This window comes from Mastigoproctus giganteus, chromosome 7 (genome assembly GCF_048544385.1).
Source record: "Mastigoproctus giganteus isolate SK-2022 chromosome 7, ASM4854438v1, whole genome shotgun sequence".
Lineage (NCBI taxonomy): Eukaryota > Metazoa > Arthropoda > Arachnida > Uropygi > Thelyphonidae > Mastigoproctus > Mastigoproctus giganteus.
This window is the reverse complement of record NC_143581.1, coordinates 225,606,343-225,633,888: the sequence shown is the minus strand read 5'-3', so window position 1 is coordinate 225,633,888 and position 27,546 is coordinate 225,606,343. Positions and strand designations below refer to the sequence as shown.

At 36.8% G+C, this 27,546-nt stretch overlaps 1 protein-coding gene across 1 annotated transcript in view; it reads right to left on the bottom strand.

Annotated features, from left to right (window-relative positions):
• LOC150083731 (uncharacterized) overlaps positions 1 to 27,546 on the bottom strand; it is a 179,705-nt gene that overhangs the window by 28,993 nt on the left and 123,166 nt on the right. Inside the window, exon 7 of the mRNA XM_090377448.1 lies at positions 23,435 to 23,776. Coding sequence (XP_090233574.1) covers positions 23,454 to 23,776 — 323 coding nt within the window. The 3' untranslated portion in view covers positions 23,435 to 23,453. The remainder of the gene's footprint in view (positions 1 to 23,434; positions 23,777 to 27,546) is intronic.

Here is a 27,546-nt window from a genome sequence, read left to right as displayed (position 1 = left end):
ATATGAGTCACTGTGCACCACTGTGTAGTGTGTCAAGGTCAGCTGGCTGTGAGATAGCCATTGTGGAAATCAATTGTGGAGTGTGTTAACAATAGTTTTGTCATTGAAGGAGTGTATTCTTTTTGGTTGAGTATGTTTTTAACAAGTGTGGCAAGTATACAGAAAGCATTTGAGAAATTTTCAAATATGCCAGTACCAACATCAGTATGCTATGCAGGCATTACAGACAAATTTCATGAGGCAGGTGCTGCACACGAGGAGCATAGTGGAAGGCCACCAAAACTGAAAGAAGAGAAACTGCTGGATATTTCAGATTCAATGCTTGCAAAGTCAATGATAAAGAGGAATTTTTCTAGAAAGGATAAGGAGGTGATTATCCCCTTGTATAAGGCAATGGTCAGCCCACTCCTTGTGTACTGCGTGCAGGTATACAGGCCTCAATTTAGGAAAGTTGTAGAGTTGCTAGAATGAGTACAGAGAAGGGCAACAAGACTGGTGAGGGGAATAAAGGGGTGCTCTTACGAAGAAAGACTTAAGATTTGCAAATTGCAGTGTCTGGAGACTAGGCACCTGTGAGGTGATCTGATTGAGGTGTATAGGACCTTGAATAGTTTGAGCATGCTCAATGCCGATGGGATTCTTCCTCTTGCTCAGAATAATCACCTGGGAGCGCATAAATTCAAATTGAGGAAAGAGTTGTAGGATTGATGTGCAGAAGTTTGCCATTAGCCAGCGGGTGGTTGATTGCTATACAAAACTTCCATCTGTTGTTGTAGAAATTGATAGCTTAAATAGATTCAAGGCAGAACCCTCAAAAAGCTGTGAAGGCCACTCAAGACATGTTACGTAATGATCCCACACTTGAAAACAGAACAAAATTAGATATTTTGGATATAACCATCTTACAAAATATACTGCTATCAGCAAATTATTTCATCCATGAAGGAGATTTTTACCAACAAGTATGTGGGGGTACCAATGGACGGTTCCATAAGTGGATATATCTCTGAATTTTACCTCCTGGAAATAGAAAATCACATCATTTCTAAGTACGCTTCCCCAGACCTTAAATTTTATGGAAGGTACGTATATGATTGCTTATAGGCAAACCACACACCATAAATACCGTCTTCCATGAGTTGAATAATGCAGATGATCAGCTACAATTCACAACTGAAAATGAAGAAAACAACAGGATCAACTTCCTAAATTTAATATTAACAAGAAATGCCACCAAAATCAACACAAAAATAAACCACAAACCTACAAATAAGGGGAATTATTTACATTTTGACAGCTACGGCCCCCTTCTCTCACAAAAAAAGAAATCCTAATAGCACAGTTCAACAATGCTTTCAGGTATTCATCTACAGAGGATGAACACAAACAGGAGATCGAAACGCTTAAGAATAGATTTTTCAACCGCGGTTACCCAAAATGGCTCATAAATGGCGCCTTAAATACAGCTGAAAAAAGCAGTAAAGAAAAACCAAAACGAGAAGCACCAAAAAAAACAATGGATAGGGCTTCCGTATATTGAAACGTACCAACAACCATTGAAAAAAATCTTCAAAGATTCTGGAGTAAATCTAGCCTTTGGCAGCTCCAAGAAATATTGGGCATACCTAAAAAGCTCAGCTATCGACAAAAAACCAAAAAAACAATAGATATTAAACAGCAAATAAACGTGGTTTATGCAACCCCCTGCACCCCGGATTGCGATTACATATGTACAGGCAGCATGAGAACATCGCTACATACAAGAATCCAAAAACATAAAAGAAGTTTAAAAGTAGCCGCAAATAACAAAGAAAAAACAGACTGAAATGAAGCAGTAAAGAAAAACCAAAACGAGAAGCGCCAAAAAAACAATGGATAGGGCTTCCGTATATTGAAATGTACCAACAACCATTGAAAAAAATCTTCAAAGATTCCGGAGTAAATCTAGCCTTTGGCAGCTCCAAGAAATATTGGGCATACCTAAAAAGATCAGCTATTGACAAAAAACCAAAAAACAATAGATATCAAACAGCAAATAAACGTGGTTTATGCAACCCCCTGCACCCCAGATTGCGATTGCATATGTACATCGCTACATACAAGAATCTTGTATGTAGCGATGTACATACTTGTATGTAGCGAGAACATCGCTACATACAAGAATCCAAAAACATAAAAGCAGTTTAAAAGTAGCCGCAAATAACAAAGAAAAAACAGACTGAATGGAAAAAAATAATAGTTTTGAATTGGTAGCTCACCACTATTACCCCATCTTCAAAAACACGATAATAATTGACAAACAAGACACAAAATTTAAATTAGAAACCAGTGAGACACTAGCAATGAGATCAACAAACAGATCAATAAACATACATAGACCAATAATAATCTCTGAAGAATGGGACCTAAAACAAATATCCTCTAAGTTCAACTTTAACAACAGAACATAATGCCCCCCTCCCCCCAAATCTAGGACCTCTACTAACAGGGACGGGTAGTCACGCACACAGATTTCCGAGTGAAAACCCCTTTATTTCCCTTTCCTACCTTTTTTTCGCCAAAAAAAAAAAAAAAAAACATCTACAATTTCCAAATTCCGAAACTATAAGTGTAATATGGTGAGGCGAGAAATTTTTCCTTCCCTCACCCTACTTCACCCTTTTCCGACTACTCAACCCTCCCCCCACCACGCTTTTGAAATACGGCAATGGAACATGCCCGAGCTATAAAAGACAGCCTCAACACGTATTCACCCTCCTTTGAAGATGGTATTAACGAAAAGCCCCCATCAGGCTTCAGGATATCATCTCCCTTTATGCCTACAATTACTCCCCACAAGGACTTAGGACAAAAGCTGGCTTTTTCCTTCATCCTCCTTCCATATAATTGCAATTTCAACACCTTCTGAATTGCACCTCTCCTGGAAATTGTCGTCCCTGAAGAAAACCCCAGGTAAGAGTATTCTTCTGCCTTAAAATAAAATATATAATATTCTTAAAATTTAATATTCCTTTAATTTCCCGAAAATAGCCTAAACTACCCTTTTCAAAAAATCCACAAAGTTTATTTTAAATCCATAATGAGATCGCAGATCCTCTACAAGGAAAAATTACAATAAATTATTAGCATTTGTCCGATTTTACGAAAATTAGCAGGTCTCGACTTCTTAAGTTGTTTGTCCAACTGAAATGATACACTTTGAACATTACTGTTCCGATATTTTCTACCAATTCATTGGCAATAAATGAGGATGAAATCAAGAATGGGTGATTTCAGCAAGATTCTGTCACTGCCCACATTGCTAAACAATCAATAACACTTCTATGCAAAAGTTTTGCTCATCAAATAATCTCAAAAAAGCAGTAACTTGCCCTTAATGCAAAACTGCTCCAATTTGTATAGCAGCAGTCTTTTATGTGCAATAGTATCAAAAGCTTTTTGCAAATCTAAGTATATGTTATCAAAATTATTTTTTTTTGCATCCAGTTCCTTTGTTACTGTGTCATAGTATTTAATTAGATTGGTCAGACATGATCACTCCTTAACAAACCCATGTTGTGATTGCAGTATAACTGCACTATTGTCTATATGGTCCTGCATTATTTCTTTAGCCAGTGGCTCCATTATTTTCCTTGGAATAGAAGTTAAGCAAAGAGGTCCATTATTACTCACATTTCCCTTTGATCCCCTTTGTGCATTAGGGATACATTTGCACAACTCCAGTTCATAAGAACTTCTCCTGAATTTAAGGATGCTCTCGTAATTGTGGCTAAAGGTTTGCTTACCTCTTTCACTGCCTCCTTTAACATAACGGGATAGATACCATCCACCACAGGTACATTTTTTAGGTTTAGCAATTTTCTCTTCCACTTTCCTTTTAGTTATCACAAAATAATTCAGCTACCTGCTAGAATTTGACTCAGTTCTGACATCCCCATCTTTAAAACATTCCTTGCGTGAATGTAGACAAAAATACGGTTCGGTTAATTCACAACCTGAGCAAGTTCATCAACAGTTAATCCATTCATATCTAGTGGACCGATGTTACTCAATCCCCTCCTTCTATTGTTTACATCAGTAAAGAAGTATTTGCTGCTTTTCTTTGCATTATTTTCCAGAGACTTCTGGTAATCTACCTTAACTTGCTTAACCTCCTAATTCGATTGCAGACTAGTTTATACTACTGCAACTGTATCACCTGATAATTTATGTGTATCCCACAAATTTTTCTTCGCTGCCACGAGTCTCATCAATTTATCTGACATTCATTTAGGTAGGTTTATGCCTTGAACTGTATCTCTTTGTTGGTATAAAAAGTCTAGTATCTTTTACAATAACATCCCTGCATGCTCCTCATTTAGAATTTGTGCTAGTAACTTGATTAATTGGTTCCACTGCAGAGAATTTAAAAATAATCTTGCTAGCAATGCTGATTTCAAGTTTAATTTATTTACCAGTTGCTAGCAATAAATAAAATAAATATAGTTAACTAACTATAATAAAGTTACAGTTAACTGTTGTCAGAATATGTGCATTGTGCAAGATAAGGTTAAATTGTGACTTGGACAATTATGAAGAGAGCAGCTTAAAGATTTTTTTTTTTTTTTAATTAGTTTTGATGAATCATTCAATGGCTTAGATATATCAACTGCTTGAAGATACTAAAATGAAACACTTTTTCAGATTCTATAAAGAACAGAACCAAACTAGTCACTAAAGAACAGTTGATAAACACATATAAACACATTTTTTTTAGCACAAATAAATACTTAAATATTTATTTAGCTTTAAGCATGTTGTCGCTTGTTTGAACCTGTAATTTATTATTCAACTGTTCTCTGAATGGACCGCTGCTCTTGTTCTATGCATATACAAGGTGTGTCTGAAAAGTTTTACACCTGACTTTTTTTTAAACGATACTACTAGCACCATACACTGGCCACTGTTGAAGCTATTCCCCATCAAGTCTGAACTGGCTGTGATAAGTTTCATCCGTGTACATGAAGGTGTTTTACTAGACGGCTGTGTTTAAACTGGTGCAGTAAAATCACGTCAAGGATTCAAGGACCGAGCAAAGAGTGTGATAAAATTTTGTTTTAAGGTCTGAAAAAGTACAACTGAAACAGTTGCAATGGTGAGTGCAACTTATGGACACAATGCACTCTCACAATTACACATTTTTCTATGGGCAGTTCCACGAAGGGCGGGACGATGTTCAGGATGATGATGCACGAAGTGGTTGTCCATCCCAGTCACCTATGGACTTGACTGTTGAAAAAATTTGGCACCTGCAAATAGAATCGTCGCCTGTCACTCTAAATGATAGCATACCAGCTTCACAGAAGAAAAGATACCATGAGTTTGACTGTTGTTGGAGACTTGGGGGGGGGGAAGAAAAGAAAAGTGTGCTCGCACTTTGTACCGCATGCATTGACAGAAGAATAGGAGGAATGAGTTGCTATGTCCAGATTTGACTGAGATTGCAGACAGTGATCCAGCCTTTTTTTTTTTTTAAATCATAACTGGTGATGAATCCTGGTGCTTTGCATACAAACCTGAAACATAAAAGCCAGTCAGCTGCATGGGTTGGAGATAATTCACCAAAGCTGAAGAAATTCCAGTTCCAAAAGCCTGACACCAAAATGACATTAGCAATTATTTTTTGGTTGGCAAAGAGCTGTGCACAAAGAATTTGTACCAGAAGGTCAACTCTGAATTATACAAAGGAATGATGGACACCATTCCTTTGTAAAATTGAAAGAAAACGTCGGCCAGAGGATGAAAGTGAGGTGAATGATTCTTGCATTCTGACAATGCACTTTCACGCATTTTTCAGATTTCGCACCATTTTGACAGCATTTCAGAGATCCAAAACAGCTTGACAAGGAAGTTAAACAGGGTTCCACAAGATTAGTTCTGCAGAGCCATCCAGAAGCTGTATAACTTGCACAGAGGTGTATTGAGTTATGAGGGATGTACTTTGAAGATTAAATGGTAATAATTTTTTTTCCTTGAGATTTTGATTTTTTATGAATGCAATCCTAAAATTTTTCAGACACACTTTATAATATTTTTGATTTACAAAAGAGAACAATCGATAAATGTTTGAATGGTGTGTTTTTACTGTGTATATGTGGTGAGTGGTGAGTCAAAAGGTTTTCCTCTTTTTAACCATAGAATAAAACACCTTAGTCACTCCATACAGATCCCCATGTGTTGTTGACCAAAGGCACTGAACAATCCATGCTATGCAGCAAAACTACCCATGTAATACAATGGGTATGGCACAAAATATTTCAACATGGATATGCATTGATCATTACAGTGATGAGGCTATCACATCTCACAACCCATAAGAGAACCCCAATGAAAGTCCATCACAATCAAATGTATTTACACCAGACACAGAAGAAGAGCTACTGAACAATGGACAGCTAGAGATGGATTTCCTAGTCTGATGATTTGCATTTTTAGCTGCACCATGCAGGTGTGGCACATTCAACACGAAGCTCTTGAACTCCACAAAGGGGATTTTATAGTCTGGTGGGGCAGCATAATGTTTTGGGGCAATGTTTGGTGAGGGATCCTGGATGCCCCCTGGTATCTGTCAATAAGTGTCTCAGAGACTCGAATAGGTCCATCATTCCTGATTCCATTTATGGTGGCCATTTTTATGAACCATCAAGGCATCTTGATGGTTCACTAACCAAAAATTACATCATGGCTGCAAGGTGTTGGGTTAGTCCAACATGCAGCCTGGTGGTAGTTTAGTAGTAGTAGTAGTACTACTGGCAAATAATGCAAGCTTATATAGCATCAGCCAAAAAAAAAAAACCCACACACCTCACTCATCCATATCCTCAAAGAACTTGTCTAGTTCTTCCTTGAATTTATCAAACCACTCACTTCCACAAAAACAGATGAAAGCCTGTTCCAACAATCAACCCCTGCTGGCTGAAGGCAAACTTACACACATTTATCCTTCAACCATCCTTCCTCAACTTGAATTTGTGACCCCCTCGTGTGTGTAGTCTCAGCAAGAGGAAGCATGCCATCAACATTTAGCTTACTCTATCTATTAAGGCCTTAAACACCTCAATCAGAACTCCACACAAGTGCTTTGTCTTCAGATACTGCAATTTGCAGAACTAAAGCCTTTCTCGATAAGAGCACCCTTGATAAGATCTCTGCATCCATTCCAGCAGATCCACATCCTTCCTAAATTGAAGCCTCCAGGCCAGTATATAGTACTCAAGATCCAGCCTAACCATTGCCTTGTACAGAGGGATAATCACCTCCTTATCCCTGCTAGCAAAGTTTCTGTACATCACTGACAAAACTCCATGAGCATTATTTTTTGCATCCAGTTCCTTTGTGACCACATTGTAGTATCCAATCAAATTAGTCAAACAAGATTTCCCCTTAACAAATCCATGTTGTAACTTTATAATTGCATTCCTATCTAGATGGTCCTGCATTACTTCTTTAACCTGTGAATCCATTATTTTTCCTGAACGATGTCAAGCTAACAGGTCTGTAATTACTCAATCCACATTTTGATCCCCCTTTATGAATTGGGGACACATTGGCACATCTCCAGTTGATAGGGACCTGCATTGAATTAAAGGATGCTCTCATAATTATGGCTAAGGGTTTGCTAACCTCCTTTTCTATCTCCCTTAATTAATTGGATAGATTCCATCCACTCCAGGTACCCTTTTTATGTTTAGCTTCAACAATTTCTCTTCCACTTTCCTTTCAGTAATCACAAAATCATTCAGCTCCTCAATAGAGTTTGAAACTTCTGGCATCCCATCCCCTAAAGAATTCCTGATGTGTGAATGTAGATGCAAAATACCTATTCAATATCTCAGCAACCCAAGCAGTGTCATCAATAGTTAACCCATTGACATCAAATGACCCAACGTGATTCTCTGTCCTCCTCTCTCCTTCCATGGCTGCCAACTTGGACAACCAACCTTAGCCCAATATGAACATTGTGGAATGTATCATTTGACATCTAAATCACATACCACTGAATACCTTGAAATTGTGAAATTCACTGTGGTTGGCATGGGTTACCACAACCATGTCACAGTGTCACCCTACAGCACTTCATGAAGTCTATGCCACAACATATTAAGGCTGTGCTGCACATGCAAATACAAGGTAAGTGTTCCTAATTCAATGCAAACTGCACTGTAATAAAACACAACATATGTCAATAAAAGTGATAACCTATACTAGATTTAAAAGCATTAAAATATACATTAATACAATACTGAAATTCTGGGTGTAATACTCTAATATTATTTATTAGTTTAATATCTATATCTTGTATTTTATTTTTATATACAAATGCCATAGTATTGGATATTTATTCTATTTGATTATAGCTCCTAGAGAATGAAAGAACATTTCAGTGACTTGTATCAGATTTTGTTAACAGTTTCTTTGGAATATCAAAAAAGAGTGTATTATACAAGGAAAAATTTGTATGTAAATCATGCAACATTTGTAATTCACATTTAATCATCTTATTTCAACTTTAACTGATTTACGTATGACCCAAGCATTACAGAAATAAAAATAGCAATATTTACATAGATCGTATGTATAGCTTAGCTTAATATTTCCACATTTTCCCCAATGTATCAAGAGTCAATATTTACATAATAATAACAGAATTTTTTAATCATAATTGAAATCATATAATTTACACGGTATGTTTCCTACATAATGTATAAGGTGCATTATGAATGGAATGATGAATGCAGATAAGCAATAGTTCTGCCAGTTGATTATCAGTGCCACAGAATGATGGCTGAAATCAATTATGAGAACAAAATTGGATAGGATAATTCATTACTACTAAAAACTAAATCAAAAGCCCCCAAATTATTTGTTTCTTAATTTTAAATTTGTGGTGGCTGAAGCTAAAGATCTAGTTCCCACCAATAAAAAATTACCATGGTGAATGGGCAGGTGAAATTTTTTGAGCCCTGTCCAAGTGCAAAATGGATTTCACTGTACCAAAATCAGAGCAAAAATCACAAACCAGAAGAAACAGTAACTGTTTCTATCACTAGTTTATTGCTAGTTTTAAATATGCCACATATCATCCATTCATCTGCAGTGGATGAACAAAAATTACCTACTTCGTAGCACTTTAAAAATCATGAAGAAATGTTAGAAAGTGAGGAAGTATTTGACAAAGGAAGATGCTAGGTATTAGAACAGGTTAGAAGAGGAGCTTTCTCTGCACATATGCACGCATGCACATACAAAGTTTTAAACGTTTTCAACATACATTTGCACATGATACTGCATATTTATTTCACAGTACATAAACCCAAAAATGTCATGTGGATATTTTTTATTTTTAATCTTTTGTCAGGACAACAGTTGTACAGCTTTGACTATATTTTTATAATCAATGCTTATATTACTGCCAAAAAGTCAAAAGAGTGCATGCTTATATTACTGCTAAACTATTACTACTTAAGAATAATCTTGACAGTTGCAAAATTTACTAGTTTCCAAGTTTAATCATCATATAAATCAGTAAGAATAATCTTAGATACAGAAATTTAATGTGGTTAACTTGATGCCCTTAAACCATCGTTCAAGATTCAAGGATCTGAACAAAGTCACAGTACAAATTGGATTCTTAATTCTTTTGTGGCTTATGCAAAGGGTGCCTAGCTTTGTTGAACTACTTGACTTATAAATATTGCCAAGATTAAAATGAAACATATGAAGCATTCAGAATTTAAAAAAAAATTTCATGTGTCATCTTCAGTTTTCAATCACATAAGCCTCCCAGTCAAACTTGGCAAGAAAGAATTTCAGTAGACAATAACATTGAGATAAAGAATAACCTGTTTGTGATCCTTTTATTCTGGCATTTCTTCAAACTCAGAAACAGCAGTTTATCCTTTAGTTTCTGAAAATGCCGTCATCCATTATTCAAAGAATGCCCACATCCTAATAGCAGCTAAAATAACAGCTATTGCTGCCACATTTCTTGAGAAATATGTATTGTTATCCAGTTGGTAACTTGGCAATAAATAACTTTACAACAAATTACACTCACCATAGAAGACTTCCATTATACTAAAAAACAATTACAGTAGAGTGTCAGTTATCCAAAATAATTAATGTCAGATTTCTTCTGGATAGCAAAATTTTCCAGTAATAGAATGTAAGGTAAAATTAAATAAATTCTGTTATAATCTATTAAGGTAAAAGAAAAAAAAACTTTAAATAGGGTGAAAAAAAAAAAAAAAAAAAAAAATTATTTAATTTAAAAAAAAAAATAATAATCTATACATAAAAATTCGCACGTTTACATATGTCTGTATATTTGGATAGGTATTTCACCGGAAATTTTATGTGGAAAAAAATTTAAAGTAATTTTTTAAAATAATGTTCGATTGGTTTTTTTTTTCATTTGTTGTGACTTTTTTTTTTTTTTTTTTTGCTGTAAAATCTCTCAAGTTCCTTAATAATATCAATTTAATTATATTGCATTCCTCCTGGTTTTCTGCCCATTTCAGTGCTGTTCCTTTTCGTTGATATTTTACTGTAAAAAACTGAGAAAAATAATAAATCGCAGTTTCAGGCCGATATTATTCTGGAGCTAAACTAAACATAAGGTGAAATGAAGAGAACAAAATATGTCATGGAAAATTGGGTTCACAGAAGCGAATGACTAAATTCTATTGCTCATGGTTTCCGAGAAAACCTATTAGTCTTAATCCAACACTTCAACAGATATCCAACGTTAAAAAAACACAGAAATACTCTCGTAGCATAATAAATACTTGTCTCAAATACTACCATTAATAAAAAAAGAAGAAGAAAAATCAGCTTTTCAAATTATCCTGGATAACTAACATTCTACTGTATTTTAACTGCGGTTTATTATAATACAAGTTTACCACAGCGAGTTCAATTTATTTCTTTTATCATTGGCATATTTCTAAAAAATGGCTAAAATGACAATAGCTATCATTTTAGTTATTAGAATGTCACTTAGCATATTATAAGTAATAACAAGTTAAGTTAATATGCATGTATTACAATTTGTGCATGTTATACTTTTATTTCTTAAGTTAATTGAATTTTTATTTTTCTGTGATTAATTGAATTGAAAAATAAATAATTAACTCTATTCTCAGTAATCAATTACTAAATGATTAACTAATAATATCTAAAAGCAACTGTCTTCACACTTCACTGCACATACCTCCCAATGGAATATTCACTCCACGATTTGTAATAATTGTAATATGAAATGTAACACATAGCTCGTGATTTAATAAATTAAACAATCATAGTATACTGTCAATGTTTTCATAATGCATTTATCTATTTCATCTTGGATTTTAATAACATGTATTTAAACATTTCTGATGTGAGTGATATAAGCAAATAGCAATAATTCATATGTTAATGAATTATTCATAATAATAATTCATTAATAATTATTCAAATAATAATGATTTATGTATTTAGAAGATGATAAAAAAAAAAAAAAACAAGCAAAAAAGCAATGACTTTTATGTTCAAACTGAGAACTTCTCATTTCTGTGCACCTGCCATATTGCACATTCATTTCTCCAATCAGCACATGGCAACCAATTTAGACATCAAAATATGTTTGATGTCTAAATTTGCAGATGATGTAAAGATTGGTAGAGTAGTTAATGATCACTGCCAAGCAGAGCTTCTTCAGAGTGACCTAGACAGACTTCGGGGATGGTCAGAAAAATGGCAGCTGTGCTTTAATCCAGCAAAGTGTAAGGTATTACACTTGGGGAACAGTAACCCAAAAATAATTTATACACTAGGTGGAGTTGAACTAAATCCGGTAGTGGAGGAAAGAGACTTGGATGTTATGATACGGTCAGACATGAAGTTCTCCGAGCATTGTAGATAGGTTTCAAGGAAGGCCCATGGTGTCCTATCGAGGATTTATTGAACATTTGCTAGTAGAGATAAGGATGTTATAATTCCATTATATAAGGCTATTGTTAGACCACACTTGGAATACTGTGTTCAAGTATGGAGACTGCACCTAAAGAAAGACATTGAGCTTCTTGAAAGGGTCCAAAGACTGGTAACTCACCTGGTGAGATCTGCAAAAGGGCATCCATATGAGGAAAGACTTCGAATATGTGGTTTGCAGAGCTTGGAAACTAGGCACCTTAGAGGAGAATTGACTGAAATGTTTACGGCTCTGAGAGGCATAAGTAAAATGAATGAGGACGAAATTTTCAAAGTTATAAATGATACTAGAACTAGAGGACATAAATTCAAGTTACAAGGTCGAGACATTTATACTGGATTGCAGGAAGTTTTATTTTAGCCAGGAGTTACATGGGTGGTAGAGGCTGACAGTTTCGGGAAATTCAAAGGTCAGCTGGATAGTTATCTACAGGAGGAGGGAAACGCATAGATGGTCTATTTTCTTTTGTTTTATTATTTATTTATTTTAATTTTCTTATTATTATTTTATTCTTTTTTTTTTTGGTTGGTGCAGCATAAGCCATAGGCTTTCTTACACCATGTGGCCATTGCTAATACTAATAAATAATAACTGCCAGATTTCTATTGGTCCAATTTTAATGAATATCCATCGACTGGGAGTCAAGTTATTACATGTGGATGGCTGGATGTAGTGAAGACAATAACCACTTTATGCATATATGCACCACCACAATGCCAGACTTGTGAGACCGTCCAATCAGTTCAACACATATTAATAGACTGTCCTACATAAGCAAATGAACGCAAACAAGCCTTCAAAGATATTTATAGGACACATGACACCATTACCCTAACAGACCTCTTGAAAAATAGAGATGCCTTCACAGAGGTTTTCAACTTCCTTAAAGCTATTAATTTATACCACCTCCTCTAAAGAAGTGAATACAAGCAACAGACTAACACAATGACATATGAATCGGGTTAAAAGGAACAATTGAACTGGTGCATTATGACCCGGGTAGTCCATGCACCACTAAACCTCAAGACAAACAAACAAACAAGCATATATGCTAATGCCTAAAAAAAAGAAGAAAGGGCAAGCCATTTTAGTACACTGAAAGATAAACAGCTATTCCCGAGTTTGAAGGAGAAACACCAAATAAATCACAAGTAATCTTTTATTGTAAATTAGCTAATAAGCATTGTTAATGAACTTAACCAGTCTTTGTTAACTAAAATATGTTAAGGATATAATGTAAGAATTGTAATTAAGATTATCCCATTATATTAAGCATAATTACAGTATAACAGAGCCACTAATAAGCATCTAAAATTATGGAATAACAAAACTTTTTACCACAACTGGTACAATAGTAGAAAATAAATTTATAAAATAAAATAATGGAAGAGCACAAAACAAAATGCAGCAAAATACAGATGCTCAAAAAATAAAAGATTATATGGTTCAAGACAAAAAATACTTTAAAATACTAATTTTTTTTTGACAACCTTGCAAAGAAAGTGGTCTGTCAATAAAAGCTATGCACTTTTGTTTTTAATAATTTTTAATCTTTTACCAATACTTGGTTATTTTTTAAGTCCATTTATATCACTTCATTTTATTTTGTGCCATTCCAGTAATGGATTTTATTTAATAAATTTATTTTTTATTACTGGTGCATTGGCTGGGAAGAAGTTTCATTATATCAAGATCTCAATATTCCAAAAATTTTTTTTACTGCAACTAGATTGGTACTAAAACTGTAGCAAAATAGCACAGAAAACCTCTGATGTTAATAGAACACGATGGGAAGAGTCCTGAAAAGAAGTCTGCTCGGAATGCAGTCAATGTTTTTCAGCACACACACGCACGCACAGTGAAATGATTGGGATATGTGTCAGCCCTAGTACAGTATGCAGGACACTGCATGATATGGGTTACCATGATTGTGCAGCTATCCAAAAGCCACTAATCACCCCAACTAATGCCAGACGCCATCTAGCTTGGTGTAAAGCCTGCTGTTCTTGCACAGTAAACCAATGGAAAGGTGTGACAAATGCCCAGAAAAAGCTACCTGTCAGATTGTAACATCCTGACAATTAAGTTTGATGGAGGTAGAGTGCTTATCAGGAGGGGGGGGGCTGTTTTTCATGGTTTTGCCTGTGACCATAGGTTGTTTTGGACGAAACCATTAATGCCGAGGTCCATCTAAACATCTTGGACAGTAATGAATTACCTTCACTGTGGCAGCACATAAAGAAAGGCCCATATTCCATGCCATACTGCTTGCATTGTGACAGACTGGTTTGAGGATATCAACATCAACATCAAAAAGTTGGACTAGCTAGCCCAGTACCCTGACTTCAATGCTATAGAGAACCTCTGGGATGAATTGGATCATTGGGGGGTGTGAAGAGAGACTGCTCAAAAAAAACAGAACTGAACTGGTTGCCACTCTGAAGGCCAAATAGAGGAATATATCATGAATAAAGGCTAAAGGTTTCAGAACATCTCATTAATTTTCATGTAAGTAAAGGTTATTTGTAGATATGCAGATACATGTTTCATCAAGTCTAAAGAAATAATTTTAGGAAAACATTCTAAGTTCTATTTTCAGAAAAATTATATCTTAAAGTAAACATGGACAATCTAATTCAGGTCTAGGAGAAACTTCTGAAATCCAAGGGCAAGTATTTCATTGATCTAATTCTGCCAGATTTATAATGTATAATATTAATAATAACAATGCTGAGGTTATAGAGCAAGCCTACAAGAAGTGCCGCAACCTGTACACAGCCTACATCGATTACGGCAAGGCCTTCGACTCCATGCCTCATAGCTGGCTAATAGAGACACTGAACATCTACAGTCACTCCTATAATGACAAATTTCCTAGGAGAAATGATGTCGAAATGGAGTATATTAAGGTCGAGAACATCACAACTAAACCAATCGCCATTAGGATGGGAATTTTTCTGGGAGATGCCCCAAGCCCACTGTGGTTCTGTCTAGCACTTAACCTGCTATCCACCATGCTCAACAGCAGCAAATTACAGATATAACCTCAGATGAGGAAAGAAGAACCTGTACACCCTCGCCCACCCGATGTACATGGATGACATCAAGCTCTACGTGTCAACCGAGAAGCAACTCCAGCAACTACTCTGGATCCCTGAAGAATTCAGCAATGATATTAGGATGGAATTTGGTTTAGACAAATGAAAGACCCACAGATTGCACCAGGGAACATTAGTCGATCGAAACTACCCATTTCAGACCGGTAAAGAGATTGAAGCCATGACAGTGGGAGAGGCCTACAAATACCTGGGGATGATGCAGGCTCAGCATTTACAGCACAAGGAAATCAGGGTCTGCCTAACCAAAAGATACCATCAGCCTCAGATGCCTGCTGAATGGAGGGAACACGGTTAAAGCCATAAACACCTAGACTATCCCAGTGGTAACATACTCCTTCGGGGTCATAGATTGGACTAACACTGAGCTGGAGGATATCATGAGAAAGACAAGGACAATGATGTCCAACACCACCTGAAGTCTGCCATGGAGAGACTGACAATAGCTCAGAAAGAAGGAGAAAGGGGCCTGATAGACCTCATCGAGCAACAGAAAACGGCGATTGCTAACCTGAAGGATCAGCTCTACCAGGCTATAAGGAAGATAAAGTGGTATACCCCCACTCAAACAAAGCATGGAGTCCCCTCCCACCCAGATGGCACACACGAAGCTAGAAAGATTGGCAAAGAAGATACTCCATGGCAGACCCAGAATGACCTCCATCAAGATCACACAGATAAAATTGCTTCCAATGCATAGCTCATGAGCAGGACGCTCTTCCTCGAGACTGAAGGATTCATGCTTGCCATCCAAGACCAGGTAAAGAACACCAGAAGCTATAGAAAATACATCACCAAGGAGCCCAGAGTGTCTGATGACACATGTAGATGATGCCACCTGGTCTCAGAAATGATCCAACACTCGCTGCGGGATGCAAGGTGTCACCCAGACTGAGTACACTCATAGACATGACCAGTTAGCCAAGATAATAGATCAGAAGCTAACAAGGAAATACCAGCTGATCAAAGAAAGTGTACTGTACTACAAGTACAAATACCAGGCAGTACTAGAGGCCCCAACCCACAAGCTGTACTATGACCACGCTATAATAACAGATAACACAATCTCGGCACAACAGACCGGCCATAATACTTGTGGACAAGAAGGAAAAGGCTACCTATGTGACTAACATAGCAACTTCCAGAAAACCCATGAGGAAAAATCAGGAAGTACACGGACCCAAGACAGGAGATCAAAAAGATGTGGCATATGCAACAAGTAATGACCATCCCAATCATTGTTTCAACCACTGGTATGGTGCCAAAGATCCTATATAACAGCCTAGCAGCAATAGGTCTCCCAGCGAACACCTAAAAGGAACTCCAGAAATTCACAATCCTGAACACCTGTAGGATAGTCAGAGAGTTCCTCGACCAACAGTAGTAACACCAGACATAAAAACAACCACCCTGTGTACTTGGTAGCAATACCCATCACGAGGTGGAATTCCCAATCAGGGAGATATAATATAAGAGCAATAATAATAATAATAAGGTTACCCCATTGGACTTACCTTCCCCAAGGCCGGAGTGACAGCTGAGGCAGATAGTGGTGCCATCTGGTGTCACTCGCGGGAATCTAAATTTAAAAAAAATAAACCACTGGACATAAGCCAAAGCTAAACAAGTCCACCTCCATAGATTGATGATGTTGCAGAGAAATATTATTCATACTGTATCGAGTGTGGCGGAGGATAAAGTCACTTGCATTCAGGCCTTAGAAGAGGGGTCGGTTCGAAAAGTTGGAGACAGTCTCCCAAGCAAGACAGTGGAGCAAGTGCCGCTGTCCCCTGTAAGGCTACCACAAGAGAAGGGCAAGACCATCCAGCCACCAACTGGAAGTGCTTCCTGCGCAACTGCGCTAGAGACCACCCAGGAAAGAAGAAAACAGCAACGCATGAAGTGGAGCATTGAAATGAATATGTACATCATGCGAGCATACTATGAAATAACCAGGCTTGACAACGATATGACAATGTACAGGTGTTGACTACATCTTGAAAAAAATCAAGCAGGATGTCAGCAATCAACTACAAAGCACAAAGAATATGGTCAATATGGAACTAGAGGAGGAACAGCAAGAAGAAACACAACCCAGAGTATCTGAAGTGGAAAGAGACGAAGTCATGCTATCCAGAATAGAGGACGAGTGGAAGAAGGCCCTAACAGAATTCAAAAGAATCGATCCCACAAGAATCCACATGATACCTAAGCAGAGGCCAAATAAAATCCTGTGGAGAGCAACAGACCACCTCAATCGGCAAATAATGCCACATTACCTTGATGGTGCAATACCACATAACAATGGTGCAACGCCGGAGGCTATCCACACAGCCGTATACTGTGCTGCCATAGCAGCCACTAGGATTAATGGAAAAGAAACGAGAGACCAGCAGCAGAAGAACCGAAAACAGAAGGAACCGCCAGATTGGGAAAGAAGACTACAGCAGAAGATAGAAGAATTAAGAGTCAAGATAGGTCAGTTGACCCAGTACCAACAGGATAATAGAAGTAAGAAATTGATTGGAAAGGTGAAGAGCATCCTCAAGAGAGACGGCGTCCACAGCAAACATGAGACCAGAAATCAGAGAATAGGAGAATACTTGGACACACTGAAGCAGAACCTCCTCGCACTCAGCAAGAGACTACACTGATACAAAGAGAGCTCCCAGAGGAAAATAAACAACCGAATCTTCGATGAGGACCAAAGAGCCTTCTACAGGAAACTGGGTGAAGATGAGAAAGCAGAAAATGGACCACCCGAGAAGAAGACGATCGAAGAATTCTGGGGGAATATCTGGAGCAGTGAAGTAAGACATAACAACAGAGCACCCTGGATAGAAGCAGAACGGAAGAAAACGAAGGACACACAAGAGATAAAGAGAGTGGGAGATTCAAGAAGAAGTAAAACAGTTGATCAGGAACACCCACAACTGGTGAACCTCGGGAATTGATAACATCCATAACCTGCACACACAAGCACCTAGCAGAGCAGTTCGCTCGAATGATAAGGCACCCGGAGACAATCCCCAAGTTTCTCACTGAAGGAGTCACATATCTGAAGCCTAAAGATAAAGATACAAGAAACCCAGCGAAATACAGGCCAATCACATGCCTCCCAACGACGTACAAAATCCTGACCAGCTGCATAACCAAGAAGATATCAGACCACTTAGAGAGTCAGAACATAATGGCCGAACAGTAGAAAGGATGCAAGGAGCAATTAACTATAGATGCCGCAGTTATGGAGCAAGCCATCAAGAAGCACCGCAACCTATACATGGCCTAAATCAATTACCGCAAGGTCTTCGACTTCGAAACTCATAGCTGGCTAATAGAGGCCCTGAAGATTTACAAGGTCAATCCGATAGTGACAAACTTCCTAGGAGCAATAATGGTGAAATGGAGTACTACCATTAAGGTCGAGAACATCACAACCAGGACAATCCCCATTAGAAGAGGAATCTTTCAAGGAGATGCTCTGAGCCCACTATGGTTCTGTCTAGCACTCAACCTGCTATCCACCATGCTCAACGGCAGCAAGTATGGATATAACCTCAAAGAAGGAAGAAAGAATCTGTACACCCTTACCTACCTAACCCACATAATGTACACGGATGACATCAAACTCTACGCGGCAACAGAGAAGCAACTACTCTGGATCAACAAAGAATTCAGCAAGGACATCAGGATGGAATTTGGTCTAGACAAATGCAAGAACCACAAAATGCATCAAGGAAAATTAGTTGGCCGAAACTACCAGCTGCTGACTGGTAAAGAGATCGAAGCTATAACAGAAGGAGAGACCTACAAATACCTAGGGATAATGCAGGCTGAGCAGTTAGAACACAAGGAAATCAAGAAGTGCCTGACCGAAAAATATTATCAGAGACGAAAAATATTATCAAGCCTGCTGAAATCAAAATTGAACGGAGGTAACACAGTTAAAGCCATAAATATCTATGCAACTCCAGTACTAACATACACATTCAGGGTCATAGAGTGGACTAACACCGAGCTAGAAGATATCATGTGAAAGACAAGGACAATGATGACCAAGAGTTGCCAACACCACCCGAAGTCAGCAGTGGAGAGACTAACAATACCTCGGAAAGAGGGAGGAAGGGGGGCCTGATAGAGCAACAGAAAACACTGAAGACAGTAAACCTGAAGGATTACTTTGAGAACAACACAGCACCACTCCACCAGGCCATAAGGAAGATAGATAAGTGGTATACCCCATTCAACCTAAGCGAAGAACCCCCTCCCGCCCAGGTAGTACAAGAAACAAAGTTAGAAAGATGGGCAAAGAAGACACTCCATGGCAGATGCTACAATGACCTCCATCAAGATCACATTTATAACACTGCTTCCGATGCATGGCTCACAAGTGGGATGCTCTTCCCCAAGACTGAAAGATTCATGCTGGTCATCAAAGACCAAGTAATCAACACCAGAAACTACATCGCAAAGGAGCCCGGAATGTCAGATGACACATGTCGACAATGCCACCTGTTCTCAGAAGCGATCCAACTCATCACTGCGGGGTGCAAGGTGATCACCGAGACTGAGTACACTCATTGACATGACCAGTCAGCCAGGATAATACATCAAAAGCTAGCGAAGAAATACCAGTTGACCAAAGGAAGTGTACCATACTACAAGTACAAACCCCAGGCAGTACTAGAGATCCGAACCCACAAGCTGTACTGGGACCATGCCATAATAACGGATAAGACCATCCCGACAACAGACCAGACATAACCCTTGTGAACAAGATGGAAAAGGCTACCTACCTGATTGACATAGCGGTGCCCAACACTAGCAATGTCCGGAAAACCCATGAGGAAAAAATTAGGAAGTACACGAACCTGAGACACGAGATCAAGGAGATGTGGCATATGCAAGAAGTATCAATCATCCCGATCATCTGTGTCAACCACCGGTATGGTATCAAAGACTCTACATAGCAGCCTAGCAGCAATAGGTCTCACACAGAACACCTACAAGGAACTCCAGAAAGTCGCAATCCCGAACACCTGTAGGATAGTCAGAGATTTCCTCGACCAACAGTAACACCAGACATTACAACCACCCTGTGTACTTGGTAGCAGTACCCGTCACGGAGTGGGACCCCCCAGTCAGGGAGAAATAATATAAGGGCAATAATAATAATAATAACAACAATAGGTCTCCCAGCGAACACCTACAAGGAACTCCAGAAAGTAACAATCCTGAACACCTGTAGGATAGTCAGAGAGTTCCTCGACCAACAGTAATATCAGACATAACAACCACCACCCTGTGTACTTGGTAGCAATAACCGTCACGAGGTGGAAGCCCCATCAGGGAGAAATAATATAAGAGCAATAATAATAATAATAATCTAGTTGCTATGATGTAATTTGCATTCTTAGAATTGTTCAGTGCCTGGCTTAAAGACTTAAATAATGATTAAAATGCAAACTGTATTTTTGATTTTTCTTTTGAACTGTATTTCTTTAGCTTACCAAGCTGATATTTGCGAAGTATTTATGTGATGCTTTCAATTTGCAAAATATTCAACTGCAAATAATACAGAAAAATTAATAGAAGTGCAATTTAAAATAATATGCAAGTAACAACAATTACATACCAAAGATAAATATTTGCATTCTTGTTATTAAACAGAATGTTATTAAACAAGAATGTTGAATTCTTGTTTTATTCTTAATAACATGTTTAATTCTTTTAGAATGTTTAATTCTTAAAACATTCTTGTTATAAAGTAAAAAAAAAAAAAAAAAAAAAAAAAATTAATTAATTTTTTTTTAATTCTCTGAATATGAAAGATGAGGAATATACAAATTCTATGATTCGCAATATAAATCTTCTAATACGTAATACTGTCACATGTGAGGCAAGTGGAGAGTGGGAGTACTTTTTGTAATATATAGGTCAAGACTGTAGTTACCTACTCAAGATTTGACCATACAGACCATAGCAGAGGTAAGTTCTGACATATTTCTTGTAAATTCATTTAATAATTTGATTAATCTACTACAAGCTACTGAAGAAGGAAATTGTGCTAGTTTTTTCTTTATGTCATAAGGGATTAAATACAAAAATTGGAGAAAGAAAGTCAGTGTGACCGGAAGAAAGCAGTTTTTTGAATAAAATTTAATTTGATAAAACTTGGGTATTTCATTATGACCAAGCCTAAAATGTCAAAATTCTTTGAGTGAAAACTCAACTTCCTAAAGTTAAATAAATTGAAAATAATATGCATTCACTTTGTGAATGTCAAAAGTTCTTCACTTATGATTCATTCCTCAATTATGATTCATTCCTCATGAGTATTTAAGTAATCTAATTATAAACCCTAAAATAGTTAAAAGTCCTATTCAATGTAAATGGAAAGATCTTTTGTACAATGGATTCCTTACCATGATAATGTGCAAGTACATAATTTGCAGAGGGAGGGAGTAACCTGACCTTTTTTTCTTTAGAATCACTAATTGAATTACGAAGAGAGTCATATTGCAAGTTCTGGCGTCGTAAAAAATGTAGTTTCGCCGTGCTTCTTGTGTGGGCTTCCTTTGCCTTTTTTTTTTTATTAATAAACAATTTATCTACCAGTGATTCTAAAGAAAAAAGGTCAGGTTATCCGCTCCACTTCGGGAGGGTTTCAATCTCCCATGGGATTCAATTTCTACTCCTCACTGATAACACTCACCGTCTGTTTACCGAGTGAGCAACAATACAAATGCCGTTACGGCAAAGTACTTTTACCGGTAAATTTCATCAAACTTTTGCATGCTTCTCGTGCAGGCTTTCCTTACCTTTGCCAATTTTTTTTGTAATTTTTCCCCTCGAAAAGGAGACTATGAACACTAATTATTGATCAGATAACTTTAAATTCTATTTCCCAATCAGAAAAAAATGGAAATAAAAAGATTTGTCTGGGCCAATTAAAGATGTGTAATTGATGTTCAGAAGCACCATTGGTTCAAGAATACAAAACGGGATTAATTCAAATAAAATAAAATTCGATGATGTATGTCAGTAAAGGAATGTTTATTATAAAATCTCAATACTTTTATGATCACACCTCATATGTTTATTCAAGTCAGATTTCTTATTCCTCCTCCACCCTTTGGTATTGTCTAGTTATTTGACTTAAACTATTAAAGGGAAAAAACAGGATAGGTATCAAAACGTTCTTTTTTATGTGGTATTTTGTTCACTTCGATTCTAGCAGACAATTTTAATGTGGTGTAGAGGTCATAAAAAAAAAATTATTATATGTGATAGAAACACGAAAACATGCAGAAGTTGTTCATAATATCAATAAAGAATAATATAATTCATATTAAGAAGTAACAAATTAACAACAGCTCAACTGTACTCTATTTTGTTTCTTCAGCTATCTCACAACAAAAAGAAACATTATCCTTACATTTCACACCAACTCTATTCATTTAGTAACAAAGAGCATTTTATGAGATAGGAAGGAAAAAAAAAATGCTAATAAAAAAAAGATAAGAATAACTTACATTATTAACCAACTTAATGAATTAAGAGCACAGTAATGGCTGTAGAAACATTAAAAAAAGGATATCTAAATTTATGTCAAATTAAGTCGCTTAGGTTGGTATTACAATTTAATGATTTCAAAACAGATAACATCAGTGAACTCAAAAAAGCGTGCGTCAACGATGCAAAAGATTTTTCAGAATAAAATTCTGTTTTAAGTAAGGCTACCACAAGCGAGAGGAAATCTGTAACAGAGTTATATTTTCCATAGAGAGTGGAAACGTTTTCTATATTTTCTTCCCAGTTCACCCTCCCTAAAAAAAAGTCAGTACAATTAATCTGGAAAAAAATATAACATATTGCTTTTCAATTTCAGTTTTGTAGAACTAAAGATGAAATTGTGACATAAACAAAAGGAAATCAGAATACCATAATATTTTAATTTACATCATGACAAAGCACCTATAATACAAGTCAGATCATTTCTAATTTGTTGAACAATCAATTTTAATTCTTGTTATGTTCAGGAAGGAGTATATGAGTAAAATTATAATACATAAATAGACTAGAAATGCTTTCAAGTTAAGGCACCTATTAAAATTGTCAGATTATAAATATATTACGTGTATATGAATAGATTCAAAAATATTTCTAAAACCTGTAGTTCTTAAAAATAAAAACAACTCAGCCATAACGTAGGCATTCACCGAATTATATCTACACTCGTACAATATACAATATTATATACAGTATATACAATTGGTGGAACAACTTGTGAGAAGCTAGTTACCTGACTTGCATCACCAGCTTTAGGACCGTGGTTTCTTCCTGGAAATCTGGTAGTCATTCCCATTCGGTCGCCTTGAAGCACCCTGATACCGTTTATGAAGAGGTTTCTCAGTCTTCCTTTGTGATCTACTGACCTTTGAATGGATATCTTTACTGTCTTTGTATGGAGAAGAATGAGAAGAACTTCTGGATAAAACCTCACAGTCATTCATTTTTTTTTTAATTCCTCTGCTCTCAGAATCAGACAGAGGTGAATGTCCACCACTAAGCTGTTGTTTCACAGGAAGGCCTAGACGTAAATGGACAGGGAGCCTCCTTCCTTTAGCTTCAATGAGGCTTGTTTCTATAAGATAAGACATCTTTTAATTTACAGTTTTTTTTCGAACTATAAGCATTGTTCCTTCAATATTTTATTAATATTAATGCCAAAATATAATACATTCTGTAATGCTACTTAACTGCAAGTCAAATAAGATAAAAGTCTTATACTCAACTTATTCTCATATTGTTTTTATAAATTATAAATAATGATCCAGTGTAGGTTGCTAACAAACTGAACATACATCATTCTCAGTCATCTCTAAAAACTTCATATATGCATGAAGATTTTAGAGATGAGGTTAGCCAATGTCTAATACCGATTAGGAGATGATTTCATAATAATTGAAAGGAAGGTGGAAGAGAAATTGCTGCAGCTAAAATTGAACAAGGTACCTAAAGCTAATGGGACTTATGTGATTACATTAAAAGCTGCAAAAGAAATAGTTAAACCATTAGCTATAATAATGAGGGCACCCTTAAGAGTCTGAAGTCCCTACAGACTAGAGATGTACAACTGCATCCTATTTACAAGGGCAATTCAAAGGTGAAGTTCATAAAAAGACTTATAAGTTTGACCTATGCAGCAGGGAAAACGATAGAGTCAATAATTCAAATAATGCAAGTCTCCTGATGGGACAGGAGCCATAAGCCAATCTCAGCATGGATTTGTCAAAAGGAGGTGCATCACCTATCTGATTAGCTACTATGAGGTTGTCAAAGGGGAAACAAATGAAATGAATAATTCTGACATCACAGATTTCAGTAAAGCCTTTCATACTATACCACATATATGAGTTTTGCACAAATTGGAGAAATATGGTATTAGGGGCAAGTTATTATTATGGATAAAGTAATGATTAAATGGTGGAGAGAAGTTAAAAATGGTTCAAGACAAAAAAAAAATAATAATAAATAAAAATAAAACAGGTACAGTAGATACCGGTTATTTGGGCCACCTGTTAATCGGGGCAGCCATTTATTTGGGGCAAATCTTAAAAAAACAGAACCCAATCGAGAAAATAGCTACGGTTTACTTCGCTTAATTGGGACACCATGCCGTTTAATTGGGGCAGGAGACCGCAGCACTAGAGATTACCTTATGATTGTCTCCGACCGTACCATGTGGTTTGCTTGGATTTCTGGAGGTCACAACCATAAAACAATAAAAACAATTAGCAGCCACCTGTTTATTGGGCTTTTCTGTTAGTGCAATCTATCATAAACGGATAGTAAACTCGATCTTATTGAATTTGCAATAATACCGACAGCTGGAATTCTGTGGGTTATGCACTTCCATGGAATCTCCAATCATATAAAAAATTTTATTTTCAGACTCTTCTCTTCATTCCTATTTTTAAAGCTTCGTAACTAGTTACTCAGTTCTCACTTACGTGTATCGTGTTACTTGTAATTTGTGTGTGCCGTGTTCTTTGCTATTGATGGCTTCTCTTTTTGCTGTTTTAAATTTTAATCCCCACCCACAAATGTCAGTGAACAGAAATGTCAACTAGTTAGTATGTACATATTACAGTACGTATTGATTATTCCACTTATCACATATATTCTTCTGATTTTTTTTTTTTTTTTTTTTTTTTGAGAACCCCAAACACAAGAGGTATTATAACCTATAGTACTTAGTACCGTGCTTGGGTTGGAGGTTGAGAAGACGAACGAAGATATTTGTTGATATTGGGCTTGAACTTCTGTAGATTGCAATTTTCAGGAAATACGTATGAAGGAAGGTTGTTCCAGAAAACGGCAGTTGAATGAATAAATGAGGAAGATGAAAAGTTGGTTCTGTGGGTTTGAAGTTGGACAGTAAATGGATGTTGGCTGGTGGTGGCACGTGTTCGGACTGTTTTGAAAGAGAGAGCGGGAATTATAGAAGCCAATTCAGAAGAACAGTGCCCATGGAAGTATCTGTAGAAGAGGCATGCAGCAGAAACAGTGCATCTATGAGAAAGCGAGTGGAGAGACTCTGTTAGAGATGAATCATTAATTAACCTAACTGCCCTCTTCTGAATGGAATCAAGAAGCCTGAGAGAGGTTTTGGGGGCACCACCCCAGATGTGGGAACAATATTCCATGGCAGGGCGGATTTGCGATTTATACAGAGTGAGCAGCTGTTTGGGAGAAAAGTAACGCCGAGAGCGAAAGAGAAAACCAAGTTTTTTAGATGCAGAGGAAGCAATATTTGTAATGTGCTTGTGCCAAGAGAGATTAGAAGTCAGGGTAATCCCCAAAAGAGATATATCATTTTGCCTAGAAACTGGAGTGTCACTAAAGATAAGCATAGGAGCAGAAGAATCCTTTTTGCGAGATATAAGACAAGATTGAGTTTTAGAAGGGTTGAAATCAACTAAGTTGTCTTTGCCCCACTGGAGAATTACCTGAAGATCAGCATTTAAGGTTGATTTTCATGTATCATTTAATTTTTTAAATAAGTTAATAAAGGGTAAATTTGTTCTTAATATATCTTTACTTTTATAGCCTGTGGATAATATTCCTCCTATTTTCGCTAATTATAATCGCTGTTTTATAGAATTAAAATTCAATTCACAAATGTGATCACAATGACCGGCGCTTACTACACATCGTATAGTGAACGGTACTTTACTATGGTGAGTCCATTGTAACGTGATTTTATTGTACATTGAATCAATTGTAAAGCGGGGATCCATTGTTCGGATAATTGGGACAGCCGCTTAATCGGGCCAAAATTCACTAGACCAAATGTGTCCCAAATAAACGGAATCAACTGTATTACAATTCAATCTGACATGAAATTTTCCATGCAGTGTAAACAGATGGCTAGGTAGGCATGTGATGTCCTGTCCATGATTGACAACAGGACCTTTGCTAGCAGGTAGAAAGGACATTATCCCTCTATACAAGAGGATGTCAGACTTCACCTGGAATACTGTATTCAGTTCAAGACACTGCAACTAAAAAAAATTCTGGAGAAAGTTCAAAGTTATGAGCAGCAGGTTGTCAAACACTGAAATAAGTTATCTCCCACATGGCATAAGCAATAATCGTTTTTTCAAAAACATTTATCACTGAATTTAATCATCATAAGGTAGCAATATGCTACGTTACATCAACTTATTAAGGTTTAACATTGATAAATGAAAGGTACTGCACATGGGTAGCAGTAATTGTAACACCAAACTCAAGCTGGCGTGTAAGGAATGTCAGATTATACAGTTACTTACAGGGAACTGTATAGTCTGGCATGTTCTCTGAGCAGGGTAAAATGTCAGAAGGGTTTACAGAGATTCTGAGAACATTACAATATTTTGTGGTATCATATAACCCTTCAAAGTACACGGTCAAAGTGAGTGGTCCTCTAGGCACTTCAGATAACTTATTGATGGTCTCTTCTTCAACGGATCCTTTCTCTCATGGCCATTCTTATCCTCGTGTTGTTTGGCATTACATGAACTGGGTAGTTTGAATAAATTCAAGAAAGAACAAACAACAGAAATTACTGGAGAGGATGGACAGGTGATGTGGGAAGTTTATTTTTTGCTGATGCTTTGTAAGTTTGCTTTTTTGCATTATTTGCCGCTAAGTGTGTGTTCACAGGCTGATTTGCACGTTGTGTGGGCTAAAAAATTAGGAAACTCGTAGTAGGTCTACTCTCTCCACCTGAGATCAATTAACTACAGCCTTGATTAAAGAAATTCCTCCAGTCTGTGATCATTGCAAATGATTCAACTTTCAAGTACTGCATTACAGTGAACCCAAGTTCCCACACATTAAATTTTTTGATACTACATGTGCATTATG